The sequence below is a fragment of the Porcisia hertigi genome, chromosome 32, assembly GCF_017918235.1.
Source record: "Porcisia hertigi strain C119 chromosome 32, whole genome shotgun sequence".
In the NCBI taxonomy this organism is placed as follows: Eukaryota; Euglenozoa; class Kinetoplastea; order Trypanosomatida; family Trypanosomatidae; genus Porcisia; species Porcisia hertigi.
In genome coordinates, this window is record NC_090591.1 from 1,068,726 (window position 1) to 1,089,157 (window position 20,432).

The 20,432-nt window shown below is 57.7% G+C and overlaps 5 protein-coding genes across 5 annotated transcripts; all 5 read right to left on the reverse strand.

Annotated features, from left to right (window-relative positions):
• Positions 1 to 812: 812 nt before the first annotated feature.
• JKF63_02639 (uncharacterized protein) lies at positions 813 to 3,491 on the reverse strand (the record flags this gene model as incomplete). The annotated part of the gene is made up of 1 exon (XM_067898663.1): positions 813 to 3,491. The coding sequence occupies one exon, from the start codon at positions 3,489 to 3,491 to the stop codon at positions 813 to 815; it is 2,679 nt and encodes an 892-aa protein (XP_067754820.1).
• Positions 3,492 to 4,624: 1,133 nt separating this feature from the next.
• JKF63_02640 (uncharacterized protein) lies at positions 4,625 to 7,495 on the reverse strand (the record flags this gene model as incomplete). Its single annotated transcript, XM_067898664.1, has 1 exon — positions 4,625 to 7,495. One exon carries the CDS (start codon positions 7,493 to 7,495, stop codon positions 4,625 to 4,627), a length of 2,871 nt encoding a protein of 956 aa, XP_067754821.1.
• Positions 7,496 to 9,455: 1,960 nt separating this feature from the next.
• JKF63_02641 (uncharacterized protein) lies at positions 9,456 to 12,653 on the reverse strand (the record flags this gene model as incomplete). Its single annotated transcript, XM_067898665.1, has 1 exon — positions 9,456 to 12,653. The coding sequence occupies one exon, from the start codon at positions 12,651 to 12,653 to the stop codon at positions 9,456 to 9,458; it is 3,198 nt and encodes a 1,065-aa protein (XP_067754822.1).
• A 583-nt stretch (positions 12,654 to 13,236) lies between these two features.
• On the reverse strand, positions 13,237 to 14,451 carry JKF63_02642 (uncharacterized protein; the record flags this gene model as incomplete). The annotated part of the gene is made up of 1 exon (XM_067898666.1): positions 13,237 to 14,451. The coding sequence occupies one exon, from the start codon at positions 14,449 to 14,451 to the stop codon at positions 13,237 to 13,239; it is 1,215 nt and encodes a 404-aa protein (XP_067754823.1).
• A 1,463-nt stretch (positions 14,452 to 15,914) lies between these two features.
• On the reverse strand, positions 15,915 to 19,886 carry JKF63_02643 (uncharacterized protein; the record flags this gene model as incomplete). Its single annotated transcript, XM_067898667.1, has 1 exon — positions 15,915 to 19,886. The coding sequence occupies one exon, from the start codon at positions 19,884 to 19,886 to the stop codon at positions 15,915 to 15,917; it is 3,972 nt and encodes a 1,323-aa protein (XP_067754824.1).
• Between the last annotated feature and the right edge of the window lie 546 nt (positions 19,887 to 20,432).

The window sequence follows — 20,432 nt, forward strand, 5'->3', positions numbered from 1 at the left end:
TTTTTTTTTTTTTTTTGGGGGGGGGGGGAGTGGGCGGCTGTACGAGTAGTATCCGGCACCACACTCCAGCGGAAAGTCGACTGACCTAGAGGGAGAGAGGGGGAGGTATGTAAAGGAGAGACGCGCCGCGCCCATCACCGGGTCGGGGAAGAAAGAAAGGGGAGAACCCGGCAAAGATATAGCCTCAGTAGGGCAACGTGCCTTTTTTCTGTTTTTTTTTTTTTGGGGGGGGGGGGGAAGAGAACGAGAGTGTGTGCGCGTGCGTGAGCCGTTTCCATGCTAGCAGAGTCGCCACTGTCGAATCAATCGATGAATTAAGGGGTGAAGAAGGGCTGCAAGGAGGGACACACTATCTTAACTCAGGCACGCAGACACACACACACACACGCACATACACGCACAAAAAAAAGCGGATGGGAAGCGGTCCAGGCGACTACCCGCCTCCCCCACCCCCTCCGCAGTGTCGATTAATATCGACGGAGCGCAATGAAGCCTCTTGCCGGCTACAGTGGTGAGCAACGTGTCGTCATATCTCTGTTGCTGTGTCTGGCTGCACTAGTCCAGCAAGAGCGAGTTGCACGCAAAAGATGAAAGAAGGTGGGGCAGAGGGGGAGGAGGGGGGATTCTCAGCACCGAGACCCCATCATTATTCCTCCTCTGGGGTGATGCTGTTGCTGCATTGGTGCCTGCTTCATTCGTGGGAGGACGTGCGCGTGTCCATGCAAGTAACAGATCTGCACCCGAACATGGCCGCCGTATCCTCACACACACGCTCGACCGCCCCCCCCCCCCTCACCCACATCCCCCTCACCCTAGACGATGGAGTAGCGGCCCAACAGCTCCACCGTCTTGTCCCAGACTCGTCTCTCGTGAGGGTCACTCGGCGGCGCGGATGCGTGTTCTGCAGAAGCAGTCGAGCCGTTCCATGGGGTCGCCAGTACGGATCCCGAGATTGGATTCATGCTCGTGCCTGTGGTGTGGCTGCTGTGTCGGCCCTGCACACTAATAAACGCTGATCTATAGGGACTTGCGCGTGATGAGCTACCTGTTGTCAGATTCTCAGCAAAGGGCGGTGGGTCTCTATCATATACCTCCTCGTTGAAGCTGTCAGACGGGTCGAGAAGAGACACAGACTCCCCCCGCATGCGTGGGGGCGGCTGGAAACCCTCGCCGCGTCGTTGCACCGCGAGGGGAGCATCGCCGTTTTTGCTAGAAACCGAAGTGGCACCGCCACTGCTTCGACCTTGTGGCCGCTCCGCCGCTCCGCCATCTCTCTCCTCCCGGTAATAGGGATGGGCAGGCTCCGTGGCAGAATACGTGGCCGGCGCTGTTGTCCGCAGTACCTCCTCTGCAACGCGCATAGCACTTTGGAGAGATGCCGCAGGGCATGGTGCTGCGCGGCTACGAGTGGTGGACAGCGCTTGATACGAAGGTGGAGGCTTCACGGGCAATGCAGACGATGCGGGTGACTGCTCTACAGGAAAGCGGTTCTCCGCAGCCTGATCCTCGTCGTGCTCTCTTGCCCCTTCGCTGCTAAATGCAAGATGAAGCGGACTGCGGGCAGGAGTCCAGCGATGTGGGGCCGCGTGATGCACAGCGCTCGGCAAAGAGCCCCCACACAACGCGGCTGCCTCGCGGGATTGCTGTTGAGGAGGATCGCCCGTATCGGGCGCGGATGAAGCTGGGCTCCGCGTCGACAATGAGCTATGGATCACTGGCGAAGAGCGGCTTCCGCTGCCTGACCTTGGAGATGCACCGAGGTCAGGGCTGGTGCCGAGGTCCCGCCTCGTGCTAGTATGGAGGTGGTGCAACCCAGCATCGCCAGCGCCAGCGGCAGCGGCAGCAAGTGAAGCACCAGCGTTCACTCTATGTGATGAAAGGGGGTAGGAAGGTTTTAGAAGCCACAGGCGCGTCAGGAAGTGCTGACGCCGCTCCTCCTCCAGCGAGCGGCGCAGCAAGAGCGCCTCATGGCGGCTTCGAGTGAGCATGGCATGACACTCGGAAAACAGGCGGTTCTGCAATGCAGAGATCACGTCTTCCTGCGGAGAACCTAGCGGTAGGTTGGACGCAATGGTGGTGAACATTGAACGGGGAACGTCACGAGTGGGGACACTAGCGTTGTGGTTCACCACGTGAAGGCTCTCACTGCACAGTGTGCGACGCAACGCGTCAACCTCCTCCTGCAGTGCTGCTACCTCGGCCTGTGCGCGCAGTAGCTCATCGCTGGGCTGGGGTGCAAGATCGCCCGCCTCACGGGCAGCCAACGCACGAGATGTCACGGTCGCAGCAGCAACAGCGGTCCCTTGCTGGTGCAACAGCTGGCTCTGCTGGTTCACAAACTCCATGACCGGTGGAACCAGCGCACGCACTAGGTCCTGGTAGAACTGCGCCATGACTCGCCGCAGCACCGCAGGAACATCCTGGCCGTCTTGAATGCTCATAATAGCCTCAAGAAGCTGCTCGGCTGCCGGCGCAGCCGCCGCTGCGGCAATGCGAAACATATCCGGAGCCAATGTGTCCACCGATACATAAAACTGCGACTGCGACAAAACTTTCGCTGCGTGAGGGATATCGCCCTTGGACATACCGTCAGTGTGGCGACCGTTCACGCGCGCAGCGGTGCCCTCCACGATGCCGCTGCTGCTACGCTGGACACCAGCGATCTGCTCCCCCAACGCCGCCTCAACTGTTTGGAGCGTGGCCTGAGCTTCCGCAGCCATCACACGGCACGCCTCAAGCTCGGCGTGACTCTCACTTCGCTGTGCCTGCAACAGTGCCTCTACTTGCTGCATTACCTGTGCTTCGAACACGCGGCGCTGTTCCTCAGTATACGCAGTGACGTTTGACCCGCAAGACAGCGAAGCATCAGGGTGCAACCTCTGCGCCGTGGTCTTCGATGAAGTTGCCGTCAATGCTGGTGGGTGTGGGGTACTCAACTCTGGAAGCGTCGGCCTCTCACCGAGGCTGTTGCTTCTCTCTCTTCGTGGCATGGTAGTGACCCTGTTGATGGTGCCTAGCGAGGACGACGTCGCGGCACTGGCCGGACGGTGATGCAGAGAGGGAGGTGAGGGGATTGCTGAGGTACCAGTGTAGCTGCGTCGACTCTGGAACGGCGGGGACCGGAGAGACTGAGAGGGGCGTGTCATCGACCATTGCTGCTCATCTTCCACGGCGCACTGACCGTCGTCTGCACTTTGCCTCCACTCCCTCCTCGCATTATCATCATCGCTGGCAGTAGGGGATGTTACACTGTCCGCCTCGTTTTCCTCCACACGTGTGTTGTACTCCGCCTTGGACAGGTAATAGGGAAGCAAACGCCTAGGGATGTCGACAGTAGCCGAGGTGGGCAAGTGAGAGTTCCGCGGCGGCGGTGACAGCCGTCGCCTTGGGGAAGACGCCGGTCTCGCTGCAGATGAAGGCGGCTTGTAGAGAAGCGGTTTTTGGAGTACCGACGGACGCGACAGCATCTCCGCATAAGAGCGCCGTGGCATTTGAAGGGCGGTGTGAAAAGAGGGGAGGAGGGAGGAGGAAAAAATAAAAAGCAGAAATGAATACACGCACCCGCCTTCAAAGCAACACACACACACACACACACACACACACACGCAGAGAAACAGAGAGAGAGGGGGGGAAGATGTGTGAGTGTGTGTGTGTATGGAAGATGAAGTTCTGTTGCCGGTGAGCGAGGAGCCAGACACGACGAAAGACAAAAAAAGGAGAGTGCCACCGGGAATCGACTAGCGCCGGTGCATTTCTCTCAAGAGACACAGACACTGAACTGGACGAAACAGTGCAGTGTCAAGTCAGGTGAATGGGGGCACTGGAGGCGATGAATTGGATGGTAGAAACAAATATATAAATATATAAATGTATGTATATGTATATGTGTATACATATGTATATATTTACATGTAAGGTAAGCGCGCGGAGGAAAATGAAGTAGAGAGAGTGCTGGACAGGACATACGCACTGAAGTACCGCGCGCGCGCGCGACTGGGAAGGAAAAAGAGCCGCCATGAAGCCGACCTCTTCTCTCCCTCTCTCGATTCTCAGTGGGTGCGTAGACGAATCGCAAGCACCCCAAGGGTGGGGGGGAGAGATGAGAAGTGTGCGGAAATCACCGAAGGCGTTCAAGAGGATACGTTCTGAACCCCCCCCCCCTCCTCCACATCACCTTTTTTTTTGTGTGTGTGTGTGTATTGGGGAAGGAGGGGGAGAGGGGCATTCCATTTGAGCAGTGCCTTCCCTCCCCCTGTCTTCCTCTGCGTCTACGTTAAATCATACAGCGTGAGGTTGAGCATCTGCACGAGTCCGTCCTGTGGTTTAATAGATCGGTGCTTTGTATGATTTTGCACTCTGCAGAGAGTGCCCCCATCGCCGCCCTCTCGCCGTGGCCCGCTGTCGCCAACCGCCCCACCTCCGGTAAAACGTCCTTTTTTTTTCTGTGGTTGTTTTTTTTTTTGGAGGGAGGGGGAGGGGGAGCCGACTCTGCGGGTTTGCAGCGATCGCGCAGCTTCGCTTCCTTTTTCTCCCCTCCGAACATTGCTCATATTAGCATGTGTGGAATCGGGGGATCGGAAGGAAACTATAGAAAAAAGGAAAGGTCTGTCGCACACAGAAACCTCTACAGGACGGCACAGCAGTCAGGCGCCTTATGCTTGGCTTTTTTCTTCGAGGGCGGCGAAGCGTCAGTCGCACCACTTTCGGGTACGATACGGGAATGACATCCAGCACAAGCAACTGGAGGAGCAGTAAGGGTGGAGGGGGAACGGATAGCAGCACTCTTGTCGGCCCCGTCGTTGCCTACCTGAGGCGGCACCGTGTCAGCCTTTGAGGCGGTGCTAGACACCAGGGAAGGTGGCTTTGTCTCATCACACCTAGCGTCTTTCAAGCTCGTCACCGCCGTGGTGCTCTGGCGACTTGCGAGCGGCGCCTCGACCCCCTTGGATGGTGCTGCAACGGCGAAGGACAGCTTCCTCGCAGGAAACAGGGAATTCGTCACGGATGTCGACGTGGGCGGCGTCGTGTCGGGACTGCCTTCGGGGGCCGTCGGCAGCGCAGCGCGCATGGCGGGGGCCGTGCACTCAGTGCGTAGCGGCACAGAGGCCTCTCGAGTTGGGATGCGTGACGAGGGCAGAGTCGGCGCCGTCGCTCGTGGTGTCACACTGCTAGACAGTGAGGACGCCGTGGTGGCGGGGGTGAGGGTGATAGAGGGCAACATGACAGCTGCTGTGGCCTGAAGCGGTTTGGGCACTGGTGCAGACAGCGCTGGCACCGCCGCAGCCCGTGGCACTGTGACTGACCGCACAGCTGAGGAAGAGACAGCAGGATGCGGTGGTGTATACGATATCGCTGCTGTCGCAGCAGTGGTACGAGGTGGCGTCAAGGGACAGCGGAAGGCCTGAACCGATGCAGATCCGCCATCCAAATGACGTCCGGGCAGCGGTTGGGTTGAATTCGCGTTCGGGGGCAAAGGCTTTATGTCGACCCTTGTCACTGCTGGCTTGCCTCCGTTTCCCTGTGCCCTCGTGTCCGCTGCGGTGGGAAGTGCATTGACGCTAACTTTTGAGGAACGAACAATTACTTCCTGCGCGGCAAGAGAACGCCCTGTCAACGAACTCCTTGCCTTCGGCATACCCTCCGTGAGGTTATCCCTGGATGCACACAGAGGCAACGTGCCCTGCGTGCCCACCAATGGGCGCGAGGAGACACTCCCAGTAGCTGGCGCGTGTGTGGAACCGACCGAGGGCCGTGCTGTGGTGCACCGAGAGCTCGGCTGGACGTCTAGCGCCTCGGAACATGCGCCAGACGAGGCCCGCCCGTTGGACCTGCGCTGCATCTTCGCAAGAGAGCGCGGCTGAGGCTGCAGCAGCAAAACCTGCGGTGCTGAACCACCACGACATTTGTTGCCCCCCCTCTCTGTTTTCGACGGCTGCTTCTCTGCAGGCTTCTGCTTCAACCCTGCAGGCGAAGGGGAACTGCTGCTTCTTTCGTCGCCGTTGCCGTTCTCCAGTAGAGACAACAGAACACAGTGCGGTGCAGATAGCCCTAGGTTCGGAGAGGGGGTCGGAGCGACTCCTAGCGCGTGTGTCGCGCAGCCCTTGTGCATGATGCGGCTCTTTGGGGGGGTGGTGTCGGAACAAAGGAGGCTGTTTGTGTTACCCAATGGCTGGCCGGACGAGCGGCGATTCTGCGAAGTCTGAATGGATGCTGACAAAATCGGTGATGCCGCCACCACGCCGCTGGTCTGGTACTTACGTGCAACATTGCAGGGGGGCGTGAACAAGTCTCCGGTGTTGTGTGGAGGCAACACCTCAGAAGTCGCCGGAGTGTCGGCCTTCGCGCCCTCGACCAGCGCAAGACCGGAGTGCGTGGTGATGCCGTTGTTAGTCGGATCGCAGGATGTGGACAAGTCAAGCTCGAGACTGGTTGCCAGTAGCTCTCGAGACCGACAGCTCTGAATCAGATGCAGGAGCGGAGTCCTGAGAGAGTCACTGGTTGCGCTTCGCCCGTCATCGCTCGCCACGGATGACAGAGGATATTGAAACCCGCGTGCGCCGGTCAACGTATTCTGAGAGGTGATCGAGTCGTGGCGTCGGTGGGTGCGGCAGCGAATAGATGACTGGGTTGCGCTTCCCTGGGACACTAGCGACAACGAGCGCATAAACCCGCGCTGAATCGGGTTGTGGGTCTCGTTGTATCGAGCCCGGCGCAGTAGACCCCTGGCGGTGCGCTGCGCCGCCGTCTGGTGGGGCAGGTTAGCGGGTGAACGATCTACGCATTCGCTAAAGGGCCCGCCCATGGAGCCCTGGCGACTGTGCGGCGTGGTGAACGAGGGCGAGTTTATGGTAGATGAAGTGGGTGCCGGACCGACGTTCGGCGACGGCATCATGAAGCTGCTCTGGCTGACTCTTGCCATGGCCTTCTTCTCCCTCTGCAATCGTTTTTTATTGCGGGAGCGCTCCTTCTTCTCCATCATCTGCTGCTTCGCTTTCCGCAGGACCTCCCAGTATGTGCGCTCCCAGAAGATTTCCTCTGCGTCTGGAACTGGGCGGCGCGCCATCAGCGCCTTTGCGGCCATCTCCAGTGAGTCATCCGTCGGCGACAGCTGCAGATACTCGAAGCCATCGAAGTTCAGATCAAGCTCTGCTGCTGGTGTCTCTTGGTCACCAGTAGAGGCAATCTTATTGAGCGTGATGACTGGAAGGTCACTGTACGCGTGAGCCAGCTTACTGACGGAGCACCCTGTGGCCTCGCTCAGCTGAATCACAGTGGGTGGTCGGTACACAGTCCACGTCGATCCCTCCTCGATGGAGCGCAGGCAGGGCACGCACTGCAGCGCGGCTTTCCAGCGCTCGCTTGCCGATGATGGGATCCCCGCCGACGAGCCCACCAAAGATGGTGGTGACAGTGGGAGCCATGGGATCGGCGTGCCTGTACGAGTGATCGATGGATGGGACGCGGAGGAAGCCGTGACGTGTGAGGGATCCTTCATGAACGCCGATGAGGAAGCTGTGGGGGAGAAAGAAGATCACCGACGACACGGAGGGGAGGGGGACTAAACAGAGGAAGGAGGCCAGAAAGGGGGGGTAAAGCGGTCCACGCATCAATAGAGATGAAAAGCCGCAAATGCCAACAAGGGCCGGGAAGGGAGGGAGAAGGGGCCAAGCAAATCAATAGGGATTTTAGGCTACGCCCACGCACGCGCACATGCAGACAGAGAGGGAGAAAGCGTGCTTGAAGATGTGTGGATCTACACAACACGTCACTTCTTGCTCAATAACGAGAAAAATACAAAACAGCAGTCACGCAGAGAGAATCGAAGAGAGACAGAAGCATGCACCTACATCCATACTCCCATGTGTGCGTCTACCATCCACGTGCACGCGTGCCTGCAGCAAGTACAGCAGTATTTTTTGAGAAACTGAAAACAAGAAGAGCTCTCGATTTGCGCCACAGACTGAAATGCATTTCCTTTCCTCGCAGACGCACACAACTCTAGTTGGTGGAGGGAGGGGAGGGGGAGAGGGGAGAGGAGGGATGGATGGATGGAAAGGGCGGGCGGAAGGAAAAAGGGGAAGGAGGGACTATAGCTGATATCGACGACGACAGGAAATACAACAATCTCAGATTCTGCAGAGGTGTGTAAACGAATTTGTATATAAACATATACACATAGATATGTGCTGGAGCGTGGAGAGGGGGGGAGAGGGAGGAGGAAAATGGAGAAGAGGGAAGGGGAGAGTAAGGGGGTGCAGGGATATATGTCTGTGTGTGAATAAACATATATGTGCGTGCGTGTTTTGGGTGGGAAGGGAGAGGAGGAGTGTCTGTCGGTCTGTCGAGTAGAAGTAGGGATTAGTGTGGAAAGAAGGAGCTGTGGTGCAAGAAATGGGGTGTGGAAAAGAGGATGAGAACCGAGAAGGGAAAAAGAAAACCCTCTTGAATAACGGAGACGCCCTGCAACTGCACACACAGCGGAGGGGGAAGAGAGAGGATGGAAGTGTATATACAACAAAAGATCTGTACCGCGTGAGTCACCCGAAGCGTGAGATGCGGAGAGCGGGGGGGAGAGGGGAGGAGGGGGCGGGGAGCGAGGGTACATAAGGCTTTCTTTCAGACCTTCGCTCTCTCTCTCTAGGCCATCTACCGCTATGAACCATGAGAATAGGTGCCCAGGTTGCCACTGTGGGTTTGTAAGCACCCAACGCTTTGCCTTCGCATGATTTATATGGTGTCTATTCCTTTTTTCCCCCACTCATCTGTTGTTAGCGGTGTGCGACAATATGTGAGTGCGTTGGCTCTCGGTATATTATATATATGCTTTTTTCGGCTCTGGAAAAGAGAGCCACACGCAATCCCTTACGGCGTCTTAAGCGCCCCCCCCCCTCCCTCTCTCTCTAAAGACGCAGCAACCAACACTCGCTCAGACACAGCCCCGGCGAGAGAAAGAGAGAGATTACAAGCCTGTTTGCAGGACCATTCAAGTTGTCAGATGGGGGGGGGGGGGGGGGGCTCTTCAACCTCCAACACCCTCGCCCCCGAAAAAAAAAGAGGAGACGTTTAGCGCTGAATATGGAAGGAAAACATCTTTTCCTCTCACCCCACAGACACGCATACGCACACAACCAGCGCCACTCGTCAGGCGGGGGAAGGCAGTGACGTTGGTGGGGATCCGCGCACTCGAGAATGCCATCGCGGCACGCAAGGGTTTATGGGCGTGAAGAGAAAAACAACCACTGTAGAAAAAACGCCGTCGCCACTTTCGCCCATCTTTTCCACCTCCCCTACCCTGCCCCCCCCCTCCTCCCACCTACGCCCCACGGGACGAAGGGGGCAACGTGGACAGCACCTCTTGCCGTGAGTAAACACACACATTCCCACAGCATCGTCGCTCTGCTACCGTAAAACGTTGTCCCTCCCAACTCTAGCACTGTCCTGTGGTGGTACAAGCACTACCCACCTGCTCCTGGCGGAGAGCAAGGGCTTGAACTGCTGCCAGCCCCCGATCCTCTCTCAACCGATGAGAGCAGAGTTGAAGGGCGGAACACTGGGGGTCGCGCATGTGTCTGCAAGCCGTTAGCCGGTGCCCCGTACAAGCTTTGGTACGCAGCGCTCGCTTCAGCGAGGGCTCGAGACGCGGGTGCGCTTGTCGCGCCGTTGGTGCTGCTGTGCTCTCCCACAGATAAGGCAGCCCTCGCCAATTGCTCGGCCAACTTGCAGAACCCTACCTGCAACAGTGGAGCTGCGAGTGTCGTGGGGCGCCAAAGCGGCAACGAAGAGGCCCCATCGACAGGCAGCCGAGGGTCCACGTCGGCTCCTACAGTCGACTTCTTCTCCCCCCACGCCTCCGACGAGGCTGAAAGAAAACTGCGCAGATATGATTGCACAACCTGAAGCCGCTGCGCCTGCGTCGCGTCGGCAGCAGTTGTAGAGCTGCATATCTGCAGTGCATCCTCGTACCGCTGAAGAAGAATGTAAAAGGGGATAAGCACAGCCTCGCGCCGACGAACTCCCCCCTCCGCAGTCTGCAGTGTGCGCTCGATCGTCTCCGCCACGGGACTCCCGACCTCCACCCACCCGCGCATCGCAGACACGTTGCCCGCGTGGAGTGCCGCATAGGCCAAAGGCTGACCCGCCAAGTGTCTGAGCTCAGAGGAGCCACGCATCACCTCGTACAGGGCCTCGATCATCCGCGCCGAGCCAGCACGCACTGCCACGCAAAGGAGCCGTATCGCCACTGCCATTGGAACGCTCGTGCTGGCAGCGGTGTATACCGCGATGCAGGTGGGAATCAGACGCAGTATAACGTCCAGAGCACCGACATGGCTAAGGCCGTTCACGACAGGCGCCAGCAGATTCACGAAAGGGGGCGCACCGAGGTGCTGAACCGCAGGTCCCATCACATAAACGAAAGAATCCTGCACACCCTCGGTCACCTTCGCGGGATTGACCCCGTGATCCACAGCGTAGCACGTGAAGGCCCACAAGCTCAGCTCAACTGGCATGCTGAACAAGAGCAGAAACGACTCGCGCCACTGACGCTGCTGCTGCTGAACCGCCCGTGATGAGGTTGCCGGTGCGCTTTTCGCACCGCCTCCCTTTTCCAGTCCAACGTAGCTGTAGTAGAGAATGAACAGCGCCATGTCGGGGGTGAGAGCGCCTATTCTAGCAAGCACCGACGTCATCGTGCACGATGCATCGGCAGCGGATAGGCCCAGCCTGTCGAGGAGCACATCCACGCAGAGCGTCGCTGCCGCTTGCCACGCCGCCATCTCCGCAACAGAGCTCTGATAAACGCTTTCGTGACGAAAAGTATCCCGTATGAGCGACGCCCATTGTGTCTGCGCCTTCTCGCTCATCGCAGCAGCTTCGCTAAGCCGCAGCACGTCCCTCACTGGCCTCGATATGGTGTCCATGATACCAAGGTGCACAAAGAGTGTGTACACGGAGAGTTCACAGAACAGTTGAGAGGCACGCTGCAGCAGCCGATATGGTAGGCTCTCGTTGGGTGCCAAATCCTTCACACCCACAGATTGCTGCTGCCGCGTCAGGAGAGCGTAGAGGGCGTGCTGTGCCTCCATCAGTCGCTTCAGGAGCAACTCGGCATCCTGTTCGCATGTGAGTTGCTGCGCTTTGGCCCGTAGCTCCTTCAGCAGCGCCTCGCAGTTACGGCAGTAGCTGCTAAGCTCGCTTTCGGCACATTCCATGATCGTTTTTGCCAAGGATGGTGCATCCGATGCAGCGCCGGCTTCGGCAGAGGAAACAGAAGGCCCGTCTTTTGGGAGAGTCACCACGTACAGCGGCCCGGCGCCGCGTGTGCTTTGCGAGAGGATGTGAAACCGGCCCCGCTCGAAGCGCACGCCGTAGAGCTGCTCGCCGTACCGGATTTGATATTGCCGCAACTGTAAGTGCGCGGCGGCTGACGCCACTTGCAGGCGCACTGTACCGTAGTAAAGGTGCTGCTGCCTGGTGCCGCCCGCATCTGTTGTCACCACGGCAAAGTGAAGCGCTGGTGCCCGCGGGTCGGCGTGAATCTCTGCCTGCCCAATGACCAGTTCGTTGAAGTCGCTGTTTTGTGCACAGACGGCTGCTAGCTTCGTCTCCAGTACCTGCGACACTACCAGAGAGCACCGGGCCTGACTTGCTGGCCTGGCGCCTGACGATGCCAATGATGGCCTCTGCAGTTCATCGTCATCCTCGGCGGAGTTATCGATGCCTTCCCTCTCAACACACTGTACCGCCACGACGGAGCCGTCCGAGTATATTGCCCACAGCGTTGCTGCGCCAGACCATGCCACACGCAGCGGGGTAGCAGAAGACGACAGGTGAGAGGGGAGCGGAATAGTCTGCAGTACTTGAGTGCTACTGTGCTCATTTGCGGCCAGGAAAGTCTGCCGAGCTGCCCTCGAGGCCCTCAGCACCGCCGGCTCCTCAGGATCCTCCTCAGCACTAGACGTCCAAGGCTCCAGTGCGGTAGGCGGCACACCGCACAACACCGCCACGTTACTGCTGAGTATGACAGTCACCTCAGCACTGCCAGGACGGCCGGGGCCCATGCACGAGATCGCGTCTCCCTCAAAGGAAAGCATCTGTATTTTTCCCAGCTGCGGAGTGCAAGCGCAGAGAGTCTGCGGATCTTTCAAGAAAGTGGCCATGTCCAGCGCCACCATGCCTTTAGCAGAGCCCCCAAATTCAACGCGAAAGCACTGCATGGGGCAGGAGTTCATCCGCATGGGAGATGAGGATGTCACCGCCGCCACATCATCGATGAGCACCTCAGCCAGACGCTGACAGCCGGAGAAGAATACAATTTTCGTTGGTCCCCCTGCGTGGGCAGAGTAGGTAGCTGACGAGCTTTCCCCGGAAGCTCGCAACGGCATCACGCGGCAAGCCACGACAGCGGCGGCGTTGACAGCTGCCTCCTCGATGTACTGATGAGCCTCCACAGCTGCGTCCACGAGTAATGCGCCTGCGTAGGCGTGCACCATCACACGTGACGGCAGGTACAGCGGCTCGTCCAGGTCTGTCGTGGGAGTGTCGGTGACGCGGTGGTTAATGCAGTTCAAGAAGGACACGACTGCCCCATTGTTGTCTCCGCAGAGACGAGCTGCATCGACGGGTTGCACAGTGATCCGACGCTTTGGGTACATGACGACGGGTGACGCGCCCTGTTCTCCTGTACCTCTGCCAATATGAAGCCGGTGCAGAAGGGCGTGTGTGCCGCTTGCAGTCTGTGTCTGCTTTCGTTTTCTTTACTGGAAGTGAGCGCTGTGCACGCGTGTGTGTGTGTGTGTGTGTGTGGAGTCGGGGGATAGGGGAGGGGAGTGGAGTGGAGGGGGGGGAGGGGATTGCAAGACGATTGAAAAAGCGGTCGTGGAGGACATAAATGAAATTTTCTGACAAGGGCGAGCGGACGTGTGCGAGTGCGAGTGCGACTTGTGGAAGATGTGCACCGTACATGACAGCGACCATTGTGCATATGAAACAAGTGGAGATACATCTGGACAACCAAAGAGAGTAAAGGTCTAGCGCACACCGCCAGGCCCTCACAGCAGGTGACGGAGACACACGCAAACGACGCCCCTTCTGATGTGAATCGCACAATAAGGCAACACAGGCGCGTAGTCAAAAGGCGTGCCGACCAAAATCGATTGTTTCCTTCCCGATTCGTTTGATAGGAGAGAGCGAATGCGCTGACACACACACACACACACAGTCCATTGCCCCACATATTCATTCAGCACCGCCAAATCGCTCGGTCCAGTGACGACACATTTGCAAAAACAGTAGTGCCGTCAATTTTGCATCTGTCAGTGCGCCGTGGTGATGAGCAGATCGATCCGCCGCTCCATCAATCCTCAGGAAAGCGCATAGGGCGTCTAGATTGTTTGCCACGTGCGGATAGGCCACCTGCGCCCACTGCCGAGTGCACGTTAGAGGGTAGTGAGGGTGCCAAAATATTTGGTAGCCGCACCGCCGCAAATGATGCTCAAGGAAGCGGGCGTCGAACGACGCGTTGTGCACCACCAACGGCGGGAGGTGAACGGCGCAGCTCCCACCGAGCTGCAGACCTTCTCCATGCGCGAGCGTGGTGATGGGGGTCTCAGCTCGGATTTGGACCAAGAAGGCCACCAGCTCACATGCCACCGTCGACCACGGGGCGCAGTGCTGCACCATCTCCCACGTGATCCCGTGAACAGCGGTGGCGGCCGCGGAAATGCGGCGCGAGTTAGAGGGTCGTACGTACCGGTGGAACACTCTTCTGCCGCGGGTCCAGAGTCCCCCAAGGTCCGCACAGATGCTTTGGCGTTCCAATGGCGGTGCGCAAAGACCGACGTGCTTCGAGCCCGTAGAGCTCGATGGTGAAGGCGGTGTCCATTGCAGCTCCACGCAGCCTACCTCGAGAATCTCATCGGCAGTGGGCGAGAAGCCAGTAGTTTCAAGGTCCAGAACAACGCAGCTGAACGCGACAGAGGCGCTGGCAGCCCCAGATGCACAATCTACGACGGGAGCTGAGGGGTGTGGGAGCGTGGGTGTTCCAGGTGATTGGTCCTCTTTCTTTGGCAGGGCAAGAAGCCCAATCGTGTCGGCAAGGAGAGGACGTAACTCGAGTGAGGCAGGTGCAAAGGGGCTGCCAGACCCATGTCCTCCACATCGCACATCCGAATTAGGACACGCCACGAGACGCAGAGGGGACGGGGGGAAGTGCGTTAAGCCAGAGAAGTGTGGCGCCTCGCTGGAAGTCTGATTAAGTTTCTGTGGTCCCTGGCATCCCATCCACCCTGCGACGAGCACTTCGATACCATCCGAAGTCGATGACGCTGTCGCGATGGATCCGGAACGCGACTTGATTGCCAATGCACCCTCCTTTGACACTGTGCCCTCGCGAGGCCGTCGCTGCTGGCGGAGCCTGCGAAAGCGCTCTATGCGAGCAGAGAAGTCATCCATGTGTGTCTTGCGTGGATTTGAGACCTGTGCCCCGAAAGGTGGCTGTCCACGTCGATCCCCCTCGTCACACTTGTGTAGTTGTGGACCGTTTTCCCTTCCCCTCTCACCCTTTTGTGGATACAAGACTGGCGCTCAGTGCAAGAGGGGAGAGTGGGGGGGGGGGGGGGCATCACAGTGCCTCCTCACCCGCATGGGAGAGACGACATCGAAAGAAATTTCGTGTGTGAACAAAGAGAAACAAAGAGGGGCAAAAGCAGAGGAAAGCCCTTCTTGGGAAACACACACATTTTGTGAGTGGAAGACAAGCGCACACGGCACGCGTGCGTGAGCAGACTCCAGCACACACATAGAAAGGGAGAGAGGAATCATATGAGTGCGGTGACCGTCTGCGAAGAGAGCTGCCGCTGCCATGCGCACTCGACCTGCTTACCCTTGGAGGAAGTGACAAGGGTGCAGCGAAGAATACGTGTCCGTGATGAACTCTCTTCTCTTCCCCGCCCCCCCCCTCTAGCAGCCTGTACGCCATCCGCTGAAACCAAACACATGTGTGAAGGTGGAAGTCACAAGCGCAATGTCGACATCGTCGCGGAGAGAAAACAACTGCATAGAAAAAAAAAGGGTGGGGACGTGGGAGATGACACTGAACTGAGAGACACCATAGAGAAGTACATTACACGCGCGCAGAGAGTGCAAAGTAAAACATAAATGGGGGGCATGAGGCAGTAGGATCCCAGAGCCAATGAACGCCCCTCACGTGGTCAGATATCACCTCCCCCCCCCCCCCCCCCTCCACACACACAGCCACATCTGTCATCTACCGCACATTTACCTTAGTGATTGACTCACTGGCGCCATCTCTTGTAGACGTGCACTTCGGCAGCAAAGTGTCGCTTTAATTCGCGAGAAATATACCCCCCCCCCTCCTCACCCCGACCGACCAAACCTCTTTCTCTCACACATCATCAACAACAGTCACGACAGGTGTGCCAACGCACTAAAACACGCGCCGGCACATACACACACACACACCTACTTTGCACCTCATGTGAGCAGGCAGCAAATGAAAATGAAAAATCGAATGTCCTCTTCTTTCCCCGCCACCACCTCCCCCTCTCCATCGCTGGCAACTCCCCTCAAGAGTGGAAGAATGCACAACTATCCGCCGGAAAAGAAAATGGTGATAATTAACTTCGAAGAGAAAGTAAAGCTGAGGCACCTGCGCACACACTCTTCCCCCAACTATGGTATACCCCCCCCTACACCGCACTTTTTAGCAAGCCCCGCCACACACATACACGCAAAAGTGTCAATGTTTTGGGACACAGTAGTGCCCCGAAAGGGAGTGAGGGAGAGCAAAGAGGGACTCTGTGTGTGTGTGTGTGTGTGTGTGTGTCTGCCCGCACGCGCGGATGTTTCTACCATCCCCCCTTTGTATTTTTTAAAAGAAAAAAAAGCTGCTGCGCTTAGCGAATACTGTGGAAATGGCGCCGCGAACCGGCGGTGGGACGGAGTTGTGCTTCGAAGATACGTGCGGACTGGCCGAAGATCCCCACAATCGCCATCCACTGCACAGCCTTGTCAGACACAAAGAGCAGACACGCAGCGTTCAGCAGCAGCGAGCCAACAACGACAAAACCAGGTGAGCTGCCCATCTTTCGGCCCCTCCACAGCAGCACCAGGAGCGAGATTTGCGCTGGCAATGTCACAGAGGCCTGGAGTAGCGCCAGTGTCTCCCGTATCAGCTGTGGAAACAGTCCCTGGTACGCGGCTGCACTCCACGCGTTCTGCACGGCGCACATCCACAGCATAGCCAAAGCATACGCTGTGGGTGGGAAGTAGCGGAAGTTGTGCTCCGTGAGCCCAAAGAGTACGAGCTCGTCATCCACGAGGAGCAACAGCAGGAGCGCGGACAACACATACATGACTGGCTCGCTGTCGTTGGCAATGAAATTGATGCCGCACAGGAAAGTCACAGTGAGCCCCGTTGAGAAGTTGGAGACGACGCCGATGAATCGTGCAGCATCATGGCTAATCACCTGGCACTTGGGGAGTAGTGGTCGCCCGCTCAGGCGGCAGTTGATCATCACCGACAAACCAAGGTGGATGAAAACAATGACCGCCAGGAGACGCATGCTACCCTGCTCGTACATATCCCACAGCATCGCCAAGCCATCAGGCGAGTACCCCAGCTTCTCCTGCTGCGCCTCGATGGACCGATTGAGCTGCAGGAATGTCAATGGCAGCATAGCAATGGAGAGGCAGTACACTACAGCAATCAAAATGCCGCTCACATTGCGGTAGTGCGTCACGTCCACCAGGAGGAGTACCAAAAAGACTAGGCCCAGCATTGTGAGGTAGAAAGTGAAGGAAGGCACGGCCTGCACGACGCCGGTGATGCCGAGCGCCAACGACGCGGCTGACAGGATCCAGTATACGAGGCGACCGGCGAACGGAACGCACTGAAGGAGGGAGAGCCGGCCACCAAGCAGCATGATAAAACCAATGACCGACGCGATGCGGCCGTGTTTAGCGTACTCGAAATCGTAGTCGAAATCAGACGCATCATCTTCCAGCACGCGGGTGGGCTGCACAGCCAGCCAAACGACCGCCAAGAACGCCGCGCAGCGGGAAACGGAGCGCAGCGGAAACACCGCCGCGTAGCGGCTCTTTAGTCGCGACCACACAGGCATCGTCAACAGTGCATAAGTTGCACAGCACGTGCCGGTGGCAATGTGAAGAAGTTCCGACTCCGATACATAGCTCTGCGTGACAAACTCGTACGCGGCACGCTGCACGTTACGGATTGTCAGCAACGATAGTAGCAGCGCAAGAGAGGCATATGTGTAGAGCATCCGCTTTGCTGCCTCCATCTTGATACGACGGCGGTGCTCAATCTCAAAGGTGGCGACGAGATAACCGGCAAAAAGGGCAACCCACCACCCGCCTGTAATCTCCACCGTGAGGAGCCACGCTCGCACCGCCTCCATCTCATCACGCACACTGAGCTCAGCAGCGTAGTAGGCGCTCGTCACCTCGACCAGAAACGTGAAGAACTTCGCCACGTAGCAGGAAGAGATGAACGCCGCGGAGTACACGGTCAGAACGCCATTAGCGTACATCCGACAGACCACAGTAACGCCCACTGCGCTTGTGAGAGCAACAAACACTGCTGGGTAAGCTCCTTCATCCTTTTGGGAGTAGAGAACGTGCTCAACGAAGGTGACCTGCAGTGCGAGCAGGAAGAGGACAACTGTCACCGGTGCTTTCTTGGGCGAAAAAGAAAGAGTGAAGCTCATGCAACCGAGCACGTAGCACCACAGCACACTCACTCCCAACACCGGTGTCGGCACAACCGTCGCCTCACCGAAAACGCGCAGGTCCATCACAATAAAGGAGTATGTGCGATACATCCACCACAGAAGCATAAGACTAGTAAAAACGGTAAAGGTGAACATGGGGCCGCCGTTCGTGCGGTCCATGAGGAACAGGTTAAAGGCCAATATGGAGAGCACGCTTGGGACATAAAAGACTCCTGGCGCACTCGTCAAGACACACAAGATAACCGACAGCGCGCAGCTGCCCAGCAGAACCGGCGCGCGTTGGAGCATGCACTTTCCCTTCGTCATGTTGACGCCACAGCTATCCATCTCGAGAAGCCGCTTGATCTCAATGGCGATGTACACGGCTATGTAGAAAGCCATCAGCAGCAGGATAGCGTTGAAAGGAAAAGCGACGCCAGAGAACAGGTACGAGTACCTCGACATGAGGATGCGGTAGGTGCACCAATGCACCCCGATAAGAGATACAGAAGACAGCACATAGTTGCGGTAGGCGGCGACGAGATCCATGAGCCCCAGCGGATCGTATTCAAGCTGCTGCGTCACCGAGTAGGTTTGATCGGCAGGCACCGCCAGAAACCAGAGACTGTGGACTGGTGAGAAGCAAAAATACGCGATGCTGGCGCAGATGAGGCCGAGCGAATTGAGGATGTTCGCTAGCGGGTAGTCCTGCCAGTTGCTCTGTAGAGCGTTGTACACGGCACAGGGGAGAAACACGACAAGACAACTGAAGACGAGAGCCTCCATCCGCTCATTCAATTGAAGTGGCACCCCGTGGGTGGATGCGGACGAATCGACAGACGTCTCCTCGTCGTCACAACTGGCACTGTCGTCACCCATATGCAACCCTTGCGCCTGGTCAACCCCGTCACCGGCTACCCGCACCCTCTCACGAGCAGCGACACGGTCCATATCATCCGCCTCTCGGTGCTTCCGCTGGCAACTTTTCGGCTCGTATGCTGTCGAGGTGTCAGCAGCGCTCTTGGGAGACACCATTACCAAGAAGCTGCTCTTGAGAGGACAGTAGAAGAAGTGGTGCAGTACACAAACAACAACCAGGAAAGAAAAGGGTGCGTAGCGGGACCCGAGGAGGCCGATGGTCGTCGTCAGCAGCGGCGGAAGGCAGAGCACGGGACCCACCGCAAAAACAAGTCTTTCCAGTACGCACAGAACATTGGGGAACGTCCCCTGCATCCATCGAAAATGCTGAATGGCAGTCGCCACCGCGATCATGAGGATGCCACCCAAATCTGCAATCATCAACATCGGGCCGAACGACGTGACTGCCGCGTGAAAATTAGAGATGAAAAGTGCCATGGCGAACACACCGGCGGTGCCAAGCAGAATAAAAACGGTGGTGCGATGGTAACCGAGGTAATCGCAAATGTATAGCAGCACCACCCCACACAAAACCGTCGTGAAGGCAAAGGCGGACATAAGAGGAAGGACGCCAAACAGCGTGAAAAGAAAGAGGAGCGCGAGTCTGCCAACATGGCGGGGTGATCCAATCAGGAACTCGACGTGCTGCCGCTGAGTGCCTTGAGAAAACGTGGATGACACAGGACCACCTTTCGTGCCGGCATTGCCTGCTCTCGGTAGAGGGCGAGCAGTGTTCTCTCGTGCGTACCCGTCGCCGCCCTGCCCCTCACGCCCGTAGTGTGCCGGCGGTGGAGCGCTTCCATACCTCTGTTGATACCGCTTCTCCGCCTCCCGTTTCAGCTGCAACTGCACCCAGTGCTGCGAAGTTGCTGCGATGGCTTCATTCACAACTTCCTCACGCGTCGGCTCGTGCGGAATGTACGCGTTGGGGTTCAGGTGCTGCTGCTGCTGTTGCTGCTGCGAGTGCTGCTGCTGTTGCTGCTGCGAGTGCTGCTGCTGCTGTTGCTGCTGCGAATGCTGTTGCTGCTGCTGTTGCTGCTGTGAGTGCTGCTGCTGCTGCTGCTGTTGCTGCTGCTGTTGCTGTTGCTGTTGCTGCTGTGAGTGCTGCTGCTGCTGCTGCTGCGAGTGCTGTGGATACACCCCGTACCCAGGGTAAGTGGGATAAGAGGGTAATGAGATGTTCAAGACTGCGCTTCCCTGTGAACCAAGTGGAGTCATTGACGGTGCTGCCATGGCAACGTGGTCACCGCCGCTACCACAGTTGGCGCGACTCGCATACATAGGAAACGACGTCGGGTAGTTAAACTGAGGCGCCGGCGGGTACACTGCCGATGGAGCCTGGGGGCTGGGTAACTGAGCAACGCTCTGCATACTACCATGATTGTGACTCTGGCGCTCTGTTGGAGCGCCGCCCAACGGTGGGTTCGAGACGATAGGCCGCAGTGTATCGGACATCGCGGGGCAGGAAGGAACTGAAGTAAAGGGGGAAAGGTAAACGTTGGGGTAACACACACACACACGGGGGGGGGGGGGTACAACACAGTGAACAGCACACACACACACACACGCGTACGCGCGCCACCAACGAAATGGCAGTCACAAAAGCGAAGATAACGAGAGAAACAAAAATGGAGGATAAAAGGGAAAGAGGAAAAGACTTCCAGATGGGGGGGGGGGGAGGAGGAGGGAAGGAGACACCCGTGTGTGCACGCCCAAATACACACGCGGGCCCGCACAGTACCAGCAACCAAAGGAAGGGGGGAA